At 41.8% G+C, this 20,000-nt stretch overlaps 1 protein-coding gene across 16 annotated transcripts in view; it reads left to right on the top strand.

Annotated features, from left to right (window-relative positions):
* Fit1 (Fermitin 1) overlaps positions 1 to 20,000 on the top strand; it is a 262,377-nt gene that overhangs the window by 80,374 nt on the left and 162,003 nt on the right. Inside the window, exon 1 of one of the 16 annotated variants that reach the window (XM_076180068.1) lies at positions 6,242 to 6,320. The exons of the other annotated variants lie outside the window; for them this stretch is intronic. Coding sequence (XP_076036183.1) covers positions 6,257 to 6,320 — 64 coding nt within the window. The 5' untranslated portion in view covers positions 6,242 to 6,256. Of the gene's footprint in view, positions 1 to 6,241; positions 6,321 to 20,000 lie in introns of those variants that run through there. 16 annotated transcript variants of the gene reach the window in all.

Here is a 20,000-nt window from a genome sequence, read left to right as displayed (position 1 = left end):
GAGGCACTGAGTAGCTACGACCGAAGCCGTCATTTTGTGTCCTTTGATGGACTGTTGGGGCAGGCCTCCAAGTCACTGCCGAAAATCGGAGAGGAATGCAGGATTCGAACTCGCGACCAGTACCTTTGCTGTGTAATATATATATATTATGAAATAATATATATATATATATATTATTATATTATGAAATAATCTTAAATATATATATATATAATCACAAAAACACATGATTCACAAAATGTATATTAAAACCACTTGGAAAATAAAATGAAAGGTGACCGATTTAAGACATTTTGAAAATGTCTTAAATAGACGAAAACGTTCGGTCACCTTTCATTTTATTTTCCAAGTGGTTTTGTTACACACACACACACACACACACACACACACACACACACACACACACACACACACACACACACACACACACATATATATATATATATATATATATATATATATATATATATACAGTATATATATATAAAAGACGGTACCTTTGCTATCTCAAAGAGAAGAAAAAAGATATTCGAAACGAGAAAGATGTTTATTATTTTGCTATCGCAAAACGGGATAGATGATAAATAGATAAGTAAAAATGGACTTAAAAGGGGTTCAACAATAGAAAGCTATTTCAGGGAAAGATGGAATGAATGACCAGGCAGATGCAAATGTCCCAGGGTTTGAGAGAGATTTAAAGAGGGCTGGTAGCACAGCGGAGGAAAAATAGAAAGTTGAAAATTGATGAACATTCGTTTTTTTTTGAGTGAAGACAAGTCTCCAGTGGTAAAGGAATGCTTCGTGACTATGGTCCGTAGTAATGAACATAAGAATGTAAGAATGAAGGAGACTGCAAGAGACCATAAGGCCTACACTAGGCAGCTCCGTATCCATCACCACCTGTCATCCCCATCCATAAAGTTTTCTAATCGTTTCTTAAAACAACTGATAGTTTCAGCGCTTACTACATGGTTACTAAGTTTATTCCATTCGTCGACCACCCTATTAGTAAACCAATTCTTGCCTATTTCCTTCTTAAATCTAAATTTGTCCAGTTTAAATCCATTACTGCGAGTCCTCCCCTGTTCTTTTAATATGATGACCTTATTTGCATCACCCTTGTTAAAGCCTTTGATCCACTTGAACATCTCTATTAGATCACCCCGCACTCTGCGTCTTTTCAGAGAGTGTAAGTTAAGGTTCCTAAGCCTCTCTTCGTAAAACAAATTTCTGAGTCACCAAGGTCCCTTTAATATTGTCCGCCTAAATTTTGCTGACAGTGTTATACGGGACAGGTGATAAGATGAATGAGTGGGCGTGTGTATCTGCGTAACAAGGTTATATCAATTTAAGATTATACTTGATTACTCTGAAAAAATATATTACGACGTGATTCGATTATCTATGACGGAAGTCGTGACCTTTGCCCTTTGTGTTCGGAGTGCCCCGACATTTGCAATCCAACATAACTTGAACTCGTATTTCGATACACTTAGTGTGTACGAAGAACGAAACCAATGCTCTACAGAAGGTCTAGAACGATGAGCGTATATCAGTGGACCTGGGGATCATGGGGAACTGTGAGGGAGCCATGGCAAGAATTTAGTGGGAGACCATGGCCTGCTGTTACAAGTTATACATTTCTACTGTATATAAGGTGAGGAATCTTTATTATATAATAAGAATATATATAAAATATAAGTAATTATGATTGTCAACGTTGTAATTAAGCAAAAGGTTTCTCTTAACAATAATTTTATTATTATTATTATTATTATTAAAAATAATAATAATAAAGATAATAGTAATAATGATATTAATAGTAATAGTAATTATGATTGTCAACGTTGTAATTAAGCAAAAGGTTTCTCTTAACAATAATTTTATTATTATTATTATTATTATTAAAAATAATAATAATAAAGATAATAGTAATAATGATATTAATAGTAATAGTAATATTTACCTTTTTTGTAGCCGTGTGGGTTTTTGGGAGAAAAATGAAGGGGAGCCACACGAATGTTGAGAGATCGTGAGAAGGAGGGTGTGGGGTGGGGGGGGAGGACGAAGTGAAAAAGGTGTTTTAGAACGATGAGGGTACAAATTCTGTGGGAGTGAACAGTATTGAAAAGGCGTACAAGGCTTACCAGCGTTTCTATCCTTGTGGCCCATCTCGCGCCGACTTAATTGAGACTTGTGGAGGGGCGACAAAGAGTGTAGTTATAGAGACACAAGTCAAGTTTAAGTCTAAATGGGAATTGCGAAGTTTTATGTGGTTAATGTTTTAGGGACTTGGTAGCACCCCTGCGGAGGCTAAGTTTAAATCGTTCTGCATTCCTCTGAACTTCTTCACTCACTGTATGACGTCACCTCTTAGGCCCGAGGATAGAAGCACTGGTTATCATTAACGATAAAAGAGGAATTTACGAGATCATTAATGAAGTGTGAAGAAGACTACGCACTTTGAGGGTCGTTCACCACCTTAGTAAAATATCTGATAAATTATTTTTTTTATTTATTTTTTTTTATTCTTAGTTTTTGTTAAAGGGGCCTCTGGTCCCCTTTCATTAAAAAAAATAATCTGACGGCAGTCAAAAGAGGACATGAAGTTACGAGATGTTTAAGATAAGCTATCTTCGGATTCATTCAAAAAGATAAGATTGTGATTGAATTCATTCAAGATATTACGACCTGGATATGTTTGCTAAGACGTCAAACATTATAAAGTTGCTAAATAAAATCACCTGGGGGGGAGTCAAAATAAGAGTGGCACCTGGTACGGTCAGGTTTTAGTAAATGTTCTGTAGAAGTTAGATGTGTTAGATTTTAGAATCTGGATATTAAAGGAAGCCGTTGCAGTGGTTGGTTGCTTACAAGATCATAAGGTTATTACTTTACTAGCGTTTCTGTCCTTGTGGACACACATACACGCACACACACACACACACACACACACACACACACACACACACACACACACAAAACGATATTATGTTGGTATCGCGCTCGACCCCTAATTTAGCTCTCCGAGTTCGAATCCCGCCCAGGGCTGAAAATTTCAACATCACTACACTGTGAACCAACACTCCAGGTCTGGTGGGCAAGGAGGTAGGGATGTGTAAGGGCCGGCTGGAAGGCAAACACTGGTAGGGAAAATGGGGTTTATTTTTTTTAAGAAAATGAAGTTAGGTACCAATGTAATATGGCTCGCTCTAAGTGCGAGAAAAAGGGGATGGGGAGAGACGGTGAGGGAAGTGACAATTGTGCGCTTCAAGTCGTGTCCCAAGGTGGTCTGGAATTCTGGAATTCAAGAAAAGACCACCTCGCTTGCGCGGGATCGGGTTTTGTGGGAGGGAAGAACGTCTGTTAGAAAATGAAAAGATAGTAGTGTATAAAAGAGGGCTATTGCCACCGGGCGAATCGCGAGCAATTAGGGGCTAGATTGTTGTCATGGCATAGGAGGACTTGACCAGGAGCTTGGAGGGAAGCGCCCGACGCCGGAGGTTAGGAGGTTGGGATTACCAACGGGGTTACCAACGGGGTTAGGATCACCAACGAAAGTTGAGAAAATGGTAGGAGGCGTAGTAGTAGAGAAAGGGGGAAAAACGGAAAAATCTTTAGTGGGAGGTAAACTGAAATGAGAAGATGTAGTATAAGAGAAAGTGAGAAAGGAAGCGAATTTTAGTCGAAGAAAAAGGAAGTGTATATGTTTGTGCGTGGGATGCGGCTATGTTCGTGAGAGGTGTGTGTGTGTAATTTACGGTTAGTGAGTAGATTTCACTTCCCGCGTTTAGAGGGCGTTCCTGATTAGCCCCAGGTAAGGCATGAGGATTCCTGTTTTACCCCAGGTCAGGTTTGAGTAACGATATTATTATCATTATTATTATCATTATTACTACCATTACCATTATTACATTATCACCAGTCAAGCTGGTGAAGGGGTGTGTTACTTGTTGGTGCGGTTATACACGTTTTATCGTGTACACCGCACGTGGGACGGGCGCAGCTGACAGATAGTCTGTACGGTGTGGTCTAGGTGTAATATGTTGTATCAGATGTTTGTGTTTGGCGTGCAGTTTTTCTAGGTGTCTTGAGTGAAGTTTGTGTTTGTGTTGGTTGAGTGGACGGATGTTGGAAATTTGGTGTAGAGACTCAGAGGTTCTGAAGTCGCTCCATCGCGAGCCCGTGATGAACTGGACAGCGGCATTCTGAACCTTCTGATGCTCGTAGTTATTGGTGGCACATGTCAGCTGGCTTAGTCCCGGGGACTGGCACAGAATCGGTCTGACGAGGGCTAGGTACAATCGACGTTTGGTTCTCAGTGTTGCAGTTTTGAAGCGTCTGAGCCTACCCAGCACAGCCCTAGCCTTCGCTCCCTGCTTGCGGAAGTGTGGGGTCCAGGTAAGGCCACTATCAAGTGTGCTACCCAGCACACGGGTATGGTCCTTCGCTGGGATGTTTGTGTTGTTTATTTTAAGAGGAGTGTTTGTGATTGTTCTGTTGGTTCGTTTGCAGCGGAAGTGTACAGCATTGCATTTCGACGCGTTGGTCTTAATGCGCCACTGTTGCTCCCACGCGTGTGCCCCGTCTAGGATGTTTTGCATTACGTGTAACGCTCCCTGCAGCGTTTTGTGTCTGCTTATGTGGTTAGTGTCGTCCGCATACGAGAGAGTTAGAGCCTGGTTGCGAGGATAAGCCGGCTCTGGCAGGTCATTCGTATATAGATTGTACAGAGTGGGGGCAAGGACTGACCCTTGCGGCACTCCAGCCTTCGGCACAAAAGGTTGGGACAGACAGCCCCGCCACTTTATTCTAATTGACCTGTCGTCCAGGTAGTTGCAGAGCAACCTTGTGAACGGCAGGGCAAAGTCGAAGTTGTGGTACAATTTGTACTTCAGGCCTTCGTGCCAGACAGCATCGAATGCCTTCTCCACATCCTTACAAACCAAAATGGCCTTACCAGGGCGACCGTCTGGCGGTCTTTGAACCCATTGAGTGATTATGGATATTACGTCTTCTGCACCGCGCCCCGGCCGAAAACCAAACTGGCAGTCCCTCAGCACATTCTCCGTCTCTAGGTACACGGTCAGGCGGCGGCTTAAGACGTGCTCGAACACCTTTCCAAAGTACTCCAGAAGGGAGATGGGCCGATATGAAAGGGGGGCGGAGGCGGGTTTCTGGGGTTTAGGAATGAGGATGGTATGGGAGGCCTTGAATAGTTGTGGGAAGTACCCAGAGGCTAGTGAGCTGTTATATAGTGTCGTCATGTGTGAGATTATGTTGTCTGGCATACGTTTGAGTATGTGTGCATCGATGCCTGAAGGGCCAGGGGATTTTAGTTTTAGTGCCGAGATAACCCCCTTTACCTCCTCCAAAACTATGGGGCAGATAAGGGGATCATCTTCATCTAACTGAGAGAGATCAACAGTCTCGTCGGGAATGAGGTCACTACAGCTGTTCATAAATGAGTTAACACTGTGCAAGGTGCTAAAGCAATGTGGTCCTTGCACAGGATGGGGCTTAAAGACCTCACTCCATGCTGACGCCAGAAGGTCAGCTTGGTGTTGGGGGGAGTGTGCAGAGTGGTTAAGATGGTTGATGACCTTGGGTGGTGGCACAGAGCACTCCTCCAGCTCACGTTTGAGGGTCCTCCAGAACTTGGAAGGGTCCTTCTCACAGGCGCCGGAGAGCGAGGCCATCAGTTGCTCCTCTTCTCGATGTGAATCGATGTAGAGGGACTTCCTCAGGCTACTCTGTAGCCAGTGCATGTCTCTTAGGATGGCTACACGGGCCTCTAGGGGTGCTTGTAATAGATCTGTAGATCTGTTTTGTAGTGCAATGCGTAGTCTGTTAGTGCGCATAGAAGCGGTGAACGTGGCAATCTTTCGGTGCTTTGTTCTAGGAATGTGCTTTTTTACAGCGTTTTTGACAAACTTTGTAAGTGAGCGCCATTCCTGTTCTATCGCCGCTTGTGGAGTGTTGTCCATGTTTGTGTTGGTGTATGTCGTGAGAGTGTTTTTGAAGCCTTCCCAGTCGGCCTGACTGTAACGTAACCGAGGCTCACTGGGGATAAGGTGGTCTACTTCTTCGACAATTACGTCCAGCTTATATACCCTGGTCAGGTAGTGACCCGTACTCTTGATTAATTGGCGCGAGGCCTAAGTCGATCCCTGGCAAGTCAGACGCAAAACGTCCACAAAGAACCATTGTCCGTCCCGACGCAGCCGGTCGAGGCGCAGGGTCATCGTTGGGGCCGATGCTGATACTGCACGTGTATTCCTCAACCGTTGTCCATCCCGACGCAACCGGCCGAGTCGCAGGTTAGTCATCGTCGGGGCCGACAGGGTCCGTTCTTAGGGTGGTGAACTGCACGTGCGTTTTCCTCAAAGAGGCTTTGTGTGACTGAGGCGGCCGGGCCCACGAACGATTCCCTTGGGGCCTCGGGGATCAAAAAGGTAGGGGGACGGAGGCAGCACTACGTACAACGTGTGTGTGTGTCTGAGGTTACAGCATTACCCATTGATCAGGACATAATTATATGAGCTCTCATTCGGGAGGGTGATAGCTGTCGATCACGAATCCAACACGTGACCCAAGACTGGTGAATCTCTAACACACGCGCGCGCGCATCTCTACTCTTTATGAGTTTTTTTTTTGTTGGGCCAGTCCCAAGAATGGTGGCACCGTCATAGTTGTGTCCCATTTGTCACCTTTCGTTCTCGCCGTCATTGTCCTCATCTAGTTCAGCCCACCACAGTCCAACCCAGCCCAGCTCATCCTATCCTATTGACATATCAACCCAGTCCAGCCCAGTCCAGCCTTGTCGCGATTCCCTCTCTACGCATTAGGTCGGCGATTTGGTAGCTGGCCAGAGGGGAGTCACGAACATTAAGTGAATGAAATAGTCTTTTCAATTGATACCAAGAATGGTGGTATTGAATGAGACTATATCTCCTTTCATACGAGGTTAAAATTCTCTGTGAGTTAAGGATATGCCCTAAGAAGCGCGCTTCTTTCTGAAGGAAGGATCACTTCTTAAGCTTCAGTTTGAGGCCTGCTTTTGTTTGTGAGAAGACATGTGTAAATGTTCGCCAACCGATTTCGAAGCGGTGATCACATCATCGAGGTACATAAACACAGAATGCCCCACTAGACCTGCAAGGACTGTGTGCATAAGTCCTATGAATATTGAAATAGCTGAAACGAAACCCATGGGTAGTCTTTTGAACTGATAGTGTCCTGTGGGGGTGCTGAATACCATGAGGGTTTTAGACTCTGGAGCAAGGGGGATCTGGAAATGTCCCGACAAGTACGGGGTGTCCCAAAAATATGTACTTGCTCTCAAACGTTTCGTAAGGTAGTCGAATCCATTTGTCCACGTTATCACTTTCAGCTGTGTCCCGAAAATGGTGGCCATCAGTTTGAAATTAAAGAAAAATTTTGTCCCTCCCACACACAATTCTAGTCTAGTCCCTCCTGCGTAATCGCAAACGGTGAAACTGATGGCCATTTCCCAGACACAGCTGGTAATAACGCCGACCAGTGAACTCAACAAAGTTACGGAACGTTTCAAAGAATATGTTCATAGTTTTGGAACACCTTGGAACCGAGGTACAAGAATTTTTGTACAGAATAGATGTTGCCAATGAAGGGCCGATGAAGGGGTCGTGGTCCGGAGCCAGGTGCCAATGAAGGGGCGTGGTCTGGGGCCAGGTGCTGATGAAGGGACCGTGGTCCGGAGCCAGGTGCCAGTGAAGGGGCGTGGTCCGGAGCCAGGTGCCAATGAAGGGGCGTGGTCTGGCGCCAGGTGCCAATGAAGGGGCGTGGTCTGGCGTCAGGTGCCAATGAAGGGGGCGTGGTCTAGAGCCAGGTGCCATGGAATTGGTAATAAATTTTACACGTTTTGAACAATTATATAATGTTAACAGTATTTTTCTGTACTCTTATTGATCGTCTTTTTCCCATTGCCTTCCTAATTCATCATAAGAAACCTAATAAAAAAAGCCGAAATATGGGGGTAATTTTTCCGTCTAAGGGAAAATACTTGCAATACACACGCGCATACAAATTGTGAGCCCTTGTGATCTTGAACTTGGTGCTCAGGGTTCAGAGCCACGTCAAAGTCATGTAACACAGTTCGAACATATCAAGTGTTCGAACTCGTTACTTGCATGAAGTCACGTAATCGCTGCGCCACGCAAAGGATACGTGGAAACTTGCCATACATCGCTCATACTTGTTTATTTATATTTTAGTTATTTAATAATATATTCGTTGGTTTATTTGTTGGTTTGTTTATTCAGTTGGCTTGTTTGTCTGTTTTTATGTTTGTATTATGTATTCGCTGTTTATTATTTTGCTTTATCTTTTGTATAAGTTATTTTGTTAGGGCACTTGATCACGCATATTTTCTTTCTTTTTGTTTTAGGCTATATACCATAGATGTTTACAAGTATTTATATTATGATAATTCCTTTTATATATATATATATATATATATATATATATATATATATCTGTGTGTGTGTGTGTGTGTGTGTGTGTGTGTGTGTGTATGTACACATTTATATAAATTTTTATTTATTATTATTATTTTTATTTATTTATTTTTAATGTAAAGTGCGCGTGGTGCCTGTGTGTGGCACCTCTTGTGACACAACACAATCCCTGTACCTTGTGTCAGCATGTACCGCGAACGGAGGGGTTGGCATAGTGTGTCATTATATAATGACTCAGTGACAGTGACGAATAAGGCTCGGCCTACAAACGCATTTTTGTTTGGCCCGACCGAGGTATTTGTATGTGTGGTATGTGCTGCATAGCATGCCTGTCTCTGCTGTGTGTGTGTGTGTGTGTGTGTGTGTTTGTTTGTTTGTGTGTGTGTGCGCGTGCGCGCGTGTTTGTGTGTGTGTGTGCGCGCGTGTGTGTGTGTGTGCGTGCGTGTGTATGTCTAACACACGCACACATACACACACAAACAAACAAACAAACAAACAAACAAACAAACAAACAAACAAACACAACCTCAGCACAGCACGCACTCTATCCAACACACTTTGTCTCTCTCTTTCTCACTCCCTCTCTGCGTGTGGGTATGTCTTGGACATCACGATCCAGTTTTTAATATAAAATAATTAAATGCTTTTTACTTGCTTTATAATGTGTGTAGATTTGTACACGCCAGTTGTTGAGCAGTTGGATGATGCTAATGGTTGAATGAAAATGAAGTGCTTATTGATTGATCACTTTATGATTATCAATGTATGATTGTATTGTTTTCTGTCGGTTGAAAAAGAGGTTAAAATGACCTATTTCATAGATTTTGATGTAACTTTTAACTTTGAGTAACTTCAATCATTTAATGAATGGTTTTGATAAAACACATGTGCAGAGTAAAATTTATTAATCAATTTCTTAATTCAAACTCAATAGTAAAACCTAAACCTAACTCAGCCTCTACTATCTAATATTTGACCCATGGCATGCGGGAAATTGCCATTTTTTTTATTTTTCAAAAGCTGTGTCTGGGCATAAAATCCAAAAAGAAACAAAAAAACTCTGAATTTTTTCGATATGCTGACTCACATGAGTACTATTTAGCATAATTAGTTCAAAAATATTGAAAATTGAAGTTCAACAAATCTCAGTTTTTTCTGGAGACAAGCGGTGACGGTGTGGGGTGACATTACTACCAATGCTGAAGAGGTGTTCACTTTCCAATGGAAATGGTGGAGAGCACAACATTTTGTTGTTGGCAACTTTTCCAAGTTCAGGATATGAGTTGTGATTATCTGCACCAACTGAAGGAATTCGTGGGAGGGAGCGAAATTTTTCAACTTCGCTTTGTACTGTCAAAACAGATGAAGATATTATTTTTTTCCTTTGAAGTTTCATTTTGTCCAAATTTGACGCATGTGATTGTGAATTTGACAGCAAATCATCTAAACACGAGTCAAAGCCATAGCTGTCATTGTCAAAAAGCATAAAGGTGCATTGTTATGTATTTACTTGTCAAAATACATAAAAAATCTTTATAAATTATTCGTTTGGCTACAAATTGCTGCGGAGTAAGTGGGAGTAAATCCGTCCGCCGATTTTTCGCACTTATAAGCGGGTAAAATCGACCAAGTCCACGGACGCCCGGACGATTTACTTCCATATTACTCTCGCTTAATTTCTGTTGTAGAAACTTTGCTGTTTCAAAACAAATAATTAAATAAAAATATTTTTATGTAAGAAATACAAAAATAAAATTAGAAATAAATACAATTTGCTCTAACATTTACTCCGACATGTGCTGCTATTGTAAAAGTTTCTCCGGTCCTACGTCCTTGTCACATTTTATCACCTCTGCATAATATTTTCGAGACGTGTGTTATGGCACTAAACGGCAGTGTAGGTTTACCACTACCACAGCATATTCCTAGCCACCTCTTTCCCTACGGTTGTGATGCTATGTGAAAATAAAATAAGCAATGATTATTTGGTAGTGGTATCTCATATAGCACATAACATGCTGCATGGCCCTATGCAACCACCAGAACAATGAATAATAGGTGAATTACTGAATTGGTATCGGCATCGGCAAAATATTACCGATGCCGAGTTCCTTTAAAAAAAAAAAAAAAAAAAAAAAATGCCAATTCTCGTCGATGCCGATTCACCAAAAAAGTGCTGGTTCTTGCCGATGTCATTGCTGATTAATCGGCACACCCCTAGTTACAAGACCAGGTTGTATACACAGTTGACGTTCCCAAAAGTAGCGAGGGACACAGCCTCACAGAAACATGGCTAGGCAAGGCCGAGGTTGTGCTTTTATGAGGATACAAATGCATGTAGTACAGGCGTAATATGGTCTTAATCTACACAATAGTAATATGAGGCCGAAGGCCAGAGATTTTCACATGCAACAGACACTCCCCTGCCGACCCACATACCATGACATAGAATTGAACATTACCTGAACGTTACCTGGACAATGGTGACGAGGGAGTGAATGAAGCTCAAGTGGGTTGCTGGATTTTATTCTGGTTAGTGCGAGTGTCGACCTAGGCTGGGTCGGCGGTCGAACTCCGAGGCGTGCCCGACCGCAAAGATGACCGCGGGCCTTGGGTCGTGCACCGCTGGTTACAAGTGCTGTAGAGAACTGCCTATGGAGACCCAAACCTGTCTCCTTACATACACACCCTGCGTACGCTACAGTAGCAAAGGACACCAGCCTCACCGAAACATGGCTCGGCAGGGCCTAGGTTGTGCTTTCATGAGGATACAAATGCCTGTAGTACAGGCGTAATATGGACTTGACCTACACAATAGTAATATGAGGCCGAAGGCCAGCTGTTTCTACACAACGTATAATGCTTGTCCATCTCATTTCTGCAACGACGATACTGTAATCCAAAATGTCGCGTAGACGCACATGTGGAGTACTCTATTCAACACACAATCATACGAGGTATGAATATCGCACCGGAACCAGTGGGGGAAACTTGTGGGGTACATGTACTCCACAGACCTGCTCGCATCCCACACTCGGTTCCATTTCCCCTCAGGCTGGTGACCTCTGCTGGGAATTCATATAGGGAGACAAAGGTAAAGAGCCCACGCCAGGAGGTGCCGAGTAGCTGCTATTGAAGCCGTCACCTTTGCCTTATTATGCGTTTTGGAGACTATTGGGGTAACATTCACTGCTGGGAATCGGGGAGGAGTGCGGGATTCTAATCCATACTAAGCGATTGTGAGACCTGAACGCTTCTGATTACGCAACCAACGTAAACAGAGATAAAGGTGAACCACAAATGGACTTGAAGTAGACGTCTATGGGAGGTTTAATCGGATGAAACTGTAATCGTGAGATTTAGAGGAAGATGATGCAGATCACGACGGGGAGCTGGTGGATGTTCTGCTGGCGGGGGTGGGGATGACCTCGAAGTAAAAACCGACTCGTGCTGACTAAGCCTAGCATTTCATAAGTCGTGAGTGTGGCGCCATTAAGATTCGGATCTGGCCAACTCCACATATTTTATTCGTCTCAGGACAGAAGCTCATAACCTTAGCTCCCATGGCGTTAGTGAAAAGGGGGTCTCACAGCTGAATGAAAACACGGAAGCGGTCATACTGCCGAAATTCAGTAGCCCAGCCCAGTGGATACCGTGTCGAATTCATGAGCAGGTGGTCGTGAGTTGAATTCCCGGGACCCGCTGCATGGTTCATGCGTTGGTTTCCGACAGCCCTGGTCAGGCAGGGAAGCGACCCAAACATCTATTTTATAATACACACACACACACACACACACACACACACACACACACACACACACACACACACACACACACACACACCTCTCATCCGGGAGGTTAATAACTGTCGATCACGAGTCCAACACATGATCCAAGACCATGGTGAATATATATGTGTGTGTATATATATATATATATATATATATATATATATATATATATATTGGGGGTGGGGGCTTGCAACAGCAAACAGGGTTTGGCCCTATCAGGGATTTCTCACTTCTCATTGCATGGGAATGAGATGTTGATTTTTTATATAAATATCGCGTGTTTTGATGTGGGAGTTAGCATGTGTGTGCATCATCATTTACTATGTTAAGAAAGTGTCAAATGTAAACAGATCTTCATTCGAAGGCAAATTCTGACCACTTCTAATCTCTGCCCGTTCTAGTCTCCCTCCCTCTCAAATCTCCCTTGTATCACCTCTATGACTCCACCTCGGTGCAATTTTGGCCCCAAGGATAGAAGCGCTGTTTATAAGGAATGAAAAACAATGTGGAATTTAGCTTGTGAATGCTGAGTGTCTCATTATGTTGTGGAAGTAGTGTGACTGAAAACTCATTAGAGAAGAATGCTGATCACTTTTTATTTCTTCCCAGTCCGTCTGTTCTTCCCTTCTTAGACCTCTCCTTGACCATCTCCATGATTACCTATTTAGTGTATTGGCCCCAAAGATAGAAGCGCTATTTATCTGCGACGAAATACGAATGTGTTAGTGATGAATGAGAGTTTTAGGCATGGTCACCCACTCACGCATCGAATGAGGTTGTTATCGATGCCCGTAAGCGCAAAGGTCATGCTAGGTTGGTGATAGAGGCTATCGTTATCAAAGCAAAACCATTTGAAATACAAAAAGATTGTCATTGAATGGTGGAAGGTTCCATGAATGTTTAAGGCTCCATTTCAGCCATCCACCGCTGAACAAGAGCCGCTTTCATAGCATTCCATGACACACGACTGAGCGAACCTCTGCCACATCACTCCTGCAAACTTCTCAGTCTCGTCTTTCTACCTTCTGCTCGGTCTTCCTATTGCATGCTTCCCAACTCGCGGCATCCACTCAGTAACTCACATGTTCCATCGCTTATCAGTCGTTCGCGCTAACTTACCTGCCCAATTCCACTTCCTCTCTTTAACCGCCTCCACAATATCCAGCCTGCTCACTCACCTAACTTGCTCTCTTTCACTCTCTCAGCGTTATTCCCATCATTGATCTTTCCATTCTCCACTCTGTACTCCTTAGCTTTGTCTCCATCGCCTTCGTCAGGGTCCAAGTCTCACAAAGTTTATTGTTGGCAGTGTACACTGATTATAAACTTTTGCGTTTCAAACATAAAGGTAGAGAGCCTTTCGTGATCTTGTTATACTTGCCAAAATGTCTCCAACCAGTTGTAATACCCCATTTTATTTCATTATCATGATCTTCAGTCACTTTCACCATCGGCCTTAAACAATTACATTCATCTACTTCTTCAAGACTGTCACTATCGATTAATATCTTTACTTTGAACTTTCGTGTTGAACATCACTTTGGTTTTACTCTTATTCATTTTAGACTAAGAATTTCTTTGTTCAGATCACTCAGCATATCTTGCAAGTCTTCTGTTCTTTCTGAAATAAGAATAATGTCATCAGCAAGTCTTAAGTTATTATAATATTCGCCATTAATCTTTAATCCTTTCTTTTCCCAACTCAACGTTCTGAAAATCTCTTCAAGCAAGCTGTAAATAATTTGGGTGAAATTGCATCGCCCTGCCGTACTCCTTTTTCGACCTTTTTCTCTCTGTATATTTATGTCGTCAAATTACAGCGATACCTTTCCCATTTATATGTTCTACCGAGTCAGAGTCGTTATCGTAGTCTACAAAAGCTAAACAAAGAGGTATATTATATTCTGTCGTCTTCTCGATTAGTTTTACAAAGGATTACAAAGGCGGAGCATGCCGACAGGAGACCTTTTGGTCCATATCTAGGTCGGATGCGAAAAAGTCATAATAATAATAAAATAAATAAAAATATAATGTAAATAACAAATAAAATACACAAATAAAGGCATAGGTATAGTTAAATAATAAACAAACAGGTAAATAGTAAATAATAATAAATTGACATATAACTAATGATAAATGAAAATCAAACAGACAAATGATAACAGAACAAAAACAAAATAAATTATAATCATTACAGCATCCTGCTTAGGTGTTTATCTAAATGATTTTTAAAGCTTCGAACTGAACTACATTGCACTACCTGTGCAGGAAATTTATTCCATTCATTAACCATACGGTTGGCAAAGTTGTTTCTATCCACTTCCAAATTGAATCTATTTCCGGACAGTTTGAGACCATTTTTTCTTGTCTGGTTCTCATTCAGTGTGAAAATTTTGTCACTTTTGATGTTGTTAATTCCCTTTAGAATTTTAGCGACCTGTATCAAGTCACCTCTGAGTCTACGCTTTTTTAGGGAAATGTGTCAAAAAGAAATAATCATGAGTTTCTTAAAACCATGTACTTTAATGCTCGTAGTATTAGGAACAAATTTCAAGAAAGACAGGCATATGTCAAAAGCGAAAATCTCGATATGATAGGAATAACTGAGACATGGTTAAATGGTACAGAGTTCGAAGCTGAATTTAATATTGCGGGATTTAAACACTTTCATCAGGATAGAAACCACAAGAAAGGTGGGGGTGTTCTATTGTACGTTGAAAACAATGTTCATGCTTGTGTTTTAGAGAAAGTGAAACAGGATGCATATGATAGTTTGTGGGTTGAGTTAACCCAAACAAATGGACAAAAAATGAATATAGGTGTAATATATAGGCCAAAGACATTATCATTAGCGACGACAAACTGTTATTTCAAGAACTGTCTAGTTTCTGCAACCGGGATTTATTGATAATGGGTGATTTCAATTTTACTGACATTGATTGGATAACCCTTGAACATGGCCATATAGGTAGTCGCTTGATTGATTTTCTTGTTGACAATTACTTAATTCAGCATGTAAAATAGCCCACAAGATATGGAAACTTACTCAGCAAGTCTTAAGTTATTGTAATATTCGCCATTAATCTTTAATCCTTTCTCTTCCCAACTCAACTTTCTGAAAATCTCTTCAAGCAAGCTGTAAATAATTTGGGTGAAATTGCATCGCCTTGCCGTACTCCTTTTTCGACCTTTTTCTCTCTGTATATTTATGTCGTCAAATTACAGCGATACCTTTCCCATATATTTGTTCTACCGAGTCAAAGTCCTTATCGTAGTCTACAAAAGCTAAACAAAGAGGTATATTATATTCTGTCGTCTTCTCGATTAGTTTTACAAAGGATTACAAAGGTGGAGCATGCCGACAGGAGACATTTTGGTCAATATCTAGGTCGACTACGAAAAAAAATCATAGTAATAATAAATAAATATAATAATATATCAAATAAAATACACAAATAAATGCATAGGTATAGTTAAATAATAAACAAACAGGTAAATAGCAAATAATAATAAATTGACATATAACTAATGATAAATGAAAATCAAACAGACAAATGATAACAGAACAAAAACAAAATAAATTATAATCATTACAGCATCCTGCTTAGGTGTTTATCTAAATGATTTTTAAAGCTTCGAACTGAACTACATTGCACTGCCTGTGCAGGAAATTTATTCCATTCATTAACCATACGGTTGGCAAAGTTGTTTCTATCCACTTCCAAATTGAATCTATTTCCGGACAGTTTGAGACCATTGTTTCTTGTCTGATTCTCATTCAGTGTGAAAATTTTGTCACTTTTGATGTTAATTCCCTTTAGAATTTTAACGACTTGTATCAAGTCACCTCTGAGTCTACGTTTTTTTAGGGAAATGTGTCAAAAAGAAATAATCACGAGTTTCTTAAAACCATGTACTTATTGCTCGTAGTATTAGGAACAAATTTCAAGAAATGCAGGCATATGTCAAAAGCGAAAATCTCGATATGATAGGAATAACTGAGACATGGTTAAATGGTACAGAGTTCGAAGCTGAATTTAATATTGCGGGATTTAAACACTTTCATCAGGATAGAAACCACAAGAAAGGTGGGGGGGTGTTCTGTTGTACGTTAAAAACAATGTATCATGCTTGTGTTTTAGAGAAAATGAAACAGGATGAATATGATAGTTTGTGGGTTGAGTTAACCCAAACAAATGGACAAAAAAAGAATATAGGTGTAATATATAGGCCAAAGACATTATCATTAGCGACGACAAACTGTTATTTCAAGAACTGTCTAGTTTCTGCAACCGGGATTTATTGATAATGGGTGATTTCAATTTTACTGACATTGATTGGATAACCCTTGAACATGGCCATATAGGTAGTCGCTTGATTGATTTTCTTGTTGACAATTACTTAATTCAGCATGTAAAATAGCCCACAAGATATGGAAACTTACTCAGCAAGTCTTAAGTTATTGTAATATTCGCCATTAATCTTTAATCCTTTCTCTTCCCAACTCAACTTTCTGAAAATCTCTTCAAGCAAGCTGTAAATAATTTGGGTGAAATTGCATCGCCTTGCCGTACTCATTTTTCGACCTTTTTCTCTCTGTATATTTATGTCGTCAAATTACAGCGATACCTTTCCCATATATTTGTTCTACCGAGTCAAAGTCCTTATCGTAGTCTACAAAAGCTAAACAAAGAGGTATATTGTATTCTGTCGTCTTCTCGATTAGTTTTTTCATCACCTGCATATGGTGTAGAGTCGAATATCTGCTTCTGAAGCCTGCCTGTACGCTTGGTTGGATTACATCTAAAACTTGATTTATTCTGTCGGTCGGTAGTTACTAAGGTCTTTCTGGTCTCCTTTTTTATGAAGCAAAATCACTATAGCATTGCACCATGATTCAGGAACGCTTTCTTGACGTAAACACTGGGTGCACAAATGAGGTAATTTACAATGAACTTTTTCCTACGTCTTTCAGAAGATCCATCGCTATGCCATCTTCCCCAGTTGTCTTTCCTTATTTCATATCTGTAGAGCAAAGTCTCTGCTTTGTAACTTCTGGTACACTACTAACGTCTACAATGAATTTACTGACTCAGCTACAGTCATTGACGTGTAAAGCTCTTGGTAAAATTATTCTACTTTTTCACTATTCTGTCTATATTTAATGAGCTCTCCATTTTTATTTAACAAACATATCATTTGCTGCCTTCCTAAAGCTTGTCTACGTTTGCTCACTTTAATACTTTTACCTTTCCCAATAGCTTCCTCTATTTCATCCATGTTTCTCTTTCATTTCTCCGATCTCTACTTATTTTGTTGATAGGGTTTAGTTCTACTCTGTTTCGTCTCTCCTGCTTTTAATCTGCTTAGTCCTTCTTCTAATTAGGTCGTTTATAGCTTTGGAGTATTCATTTTCTTTAATGTTTTTCGTACTTTATGCTTCCTCTGCCGATACCCTAATGGTATTTTTGCAATTCAAATTCATATCCTCGACGGTATCCTTGTTATTTCTTAGAGCTTCGAATCTGTTTTTAAAATATAACTGAAATTCCTACTTTTCATCTTTAATCTTCGCAAGGCAGAAGGCGCAGATGACTAATTCATGGTCAAAGGAGGAGACTGGGATCAACCATAAGGAGTGGCTCCTTAATGTGGACGGAGCGAGAAGGCCTCTGCACACAACCAAAGTAGGAAATGATCTGTGGTGGTGATATGACGCCCAAATTACGGACATGAAGAACTATTCCCCATAAACGCGTAGTATTAATAAGGAATCCCGGACAGTATTGATAGTCTTCGATAGTGTTGGAGCACCGAACACGTGTGTGTGTGTGTGTGTGTGTGTGTGTGTGTGTGTGTGTGTGTGTGTGTGTGTGTGAGAGAGAGAGAGAGAGAGAGAGAGAGAGAGAGAGAGAGAGAGAGAGATTTACCACTGCCTTGGATCACGTGCGCTGTGACCTTACACACACACACACACACACACACACACACACACACACACACACACACACACACTCACACACACACACACACACACACACACACACACACACACACACACACACACACACACACACACACACACACACACACACACACACACACACACACACACACACACACACTCACTCTTACTTCTTGCCCACCGTAGTTGAAGTGCCGGATCGCAGTGCAGCGATGCTGAATTTTTCAGTCATGGGCGGGACTAAAACTCGGAACTCTGAATTAGCTTTCGAGAGCGGTACCACTGCAGCGTCGATCCGTGTGATATGTGTATGCGTGCGTGTGAATGTGTGTGTTGAGGGGATATGTTGCTTCAACATTACATCCATCTGTCTCCACCTACACGCTCTCAGCTGGATCTGGCGACTGGTGGGACTGCATTAAAAAGCTCGTTTCACACGTATTGACTTTTCGCCATGCGTCGACGACGACACGACGTCGTGCTCTCAAATGAACCTGGGTGTCTGGACGCTTTCACACTTGTTCATGATGTGTGAAAGCGCCCATAGAAACCCGTAATTATTTGAGTGCATGACGTCGTGCCGTGCACGGCGCACGGCTAAAATTCGATGCGTGTGAAACTAGCCTAAGAGGAGATGCAACCTTTGAAGTCTCCAAGATCTTAGATACGTATTTTTATAGACAAAAAATGCCGATAACTGGATTGCCTTTGCCATGGTATCACTTCTGTTGACAGACAACGACAAGCGAAGAAAGTCTCATAAATTGCGCTATATTGGTTACGTACGAGTATCCCAGAAATGTTTTGTGATAGGTATCCAGCAGGATTTCTTCCCTTGGTGACAAGATCGTACCCAAGAGGAGTACTTAGTAAGAAGTTACGCAGTACAAAATCAGTTCGAAAAGAAGATGGCTTCCGTTGATTGAAAAATAGGCAAACAAAATAAGTAAATGCAAATAGACAAATAATTAGATAAATCTATGGAGGATTCGCCCCCCCCTCTCTCTCTCTCTCTCTCTCTCTCTCTCTCTCTCTCTCTCTCTCTCTCTCTCTCTCTCTCTGCGCGCGTGTGCGTGCGTGTGTGTGTCTGTGTGTGTGTGTTTTTGTTTCCTCCCCTCCACGTCGTCCTGTACCAGTGGACTTTGTCATTGACAAATGTATTATTTTGAGCTTTGTACTCAACGGATACAACAAGCTGCTAGCTGCCACTCCTGATGGAGGAGGAGGAGGAGGACGAGGAGAGCAGGGCGGTGCTGACGACACTGGGGCCGAATAAGGCACGTGTGGGCAATGCCGAGGCTGTGTGTGTGTGTGTGTGTGTGTGTGTGTGTGTGTGCGTGCGTGCGCACGTGTGTGTGTGTGTGTGCGTGCGTGCGTGCGTGCGCACACCTTTGCCTGCGCGTGTATTATGCTTGTCCCTGCCTATGCACGTTTATTTGTGTGATTCACCATGGTCTCGGATCACGCGTTGGACTCCGGATCGACAGCCATTAACCACCCGGAAGAGAGCTCAGAGCTCGTATGACCGATCTATGGATACTACTGTGACCTTACACGCACACACACACACACACACACACCCAACTCCCCGCCCACGAGAGTTTGGAGTAACGACTCCCAGCGCAGCGATACTAAAATTTCATCCTTGGGTGGGATGCGAACCTGGACCGCTGTGACAGCAGTTGCGATCGCTACCACTGCGCCATGAAGCCGTATGTACACATGTGTGCATGTGAGGTTCACCAT

The sequence above is a fragment of the Oratosquilla oratoria genome, chromosome 43 (genome assembly GCF_046742065.1).
Source record: "Oratosquilla oratoria isolate Oo_2021 chromosome 43, ASM4674206v1, whole genome shotgun sequence".
NCBI classification, from domain to species: Eukaryota; Metazoa; Arthropoda; class Malacostraca; order Stomatopoda; family Squillidae; genus Oratosquilla; species Oratosquilla oratoria.
Note: the sequence above shows the minus strand (reverse complement) of the source record. Positions and strands in the feature narration are given on the sequence as shown.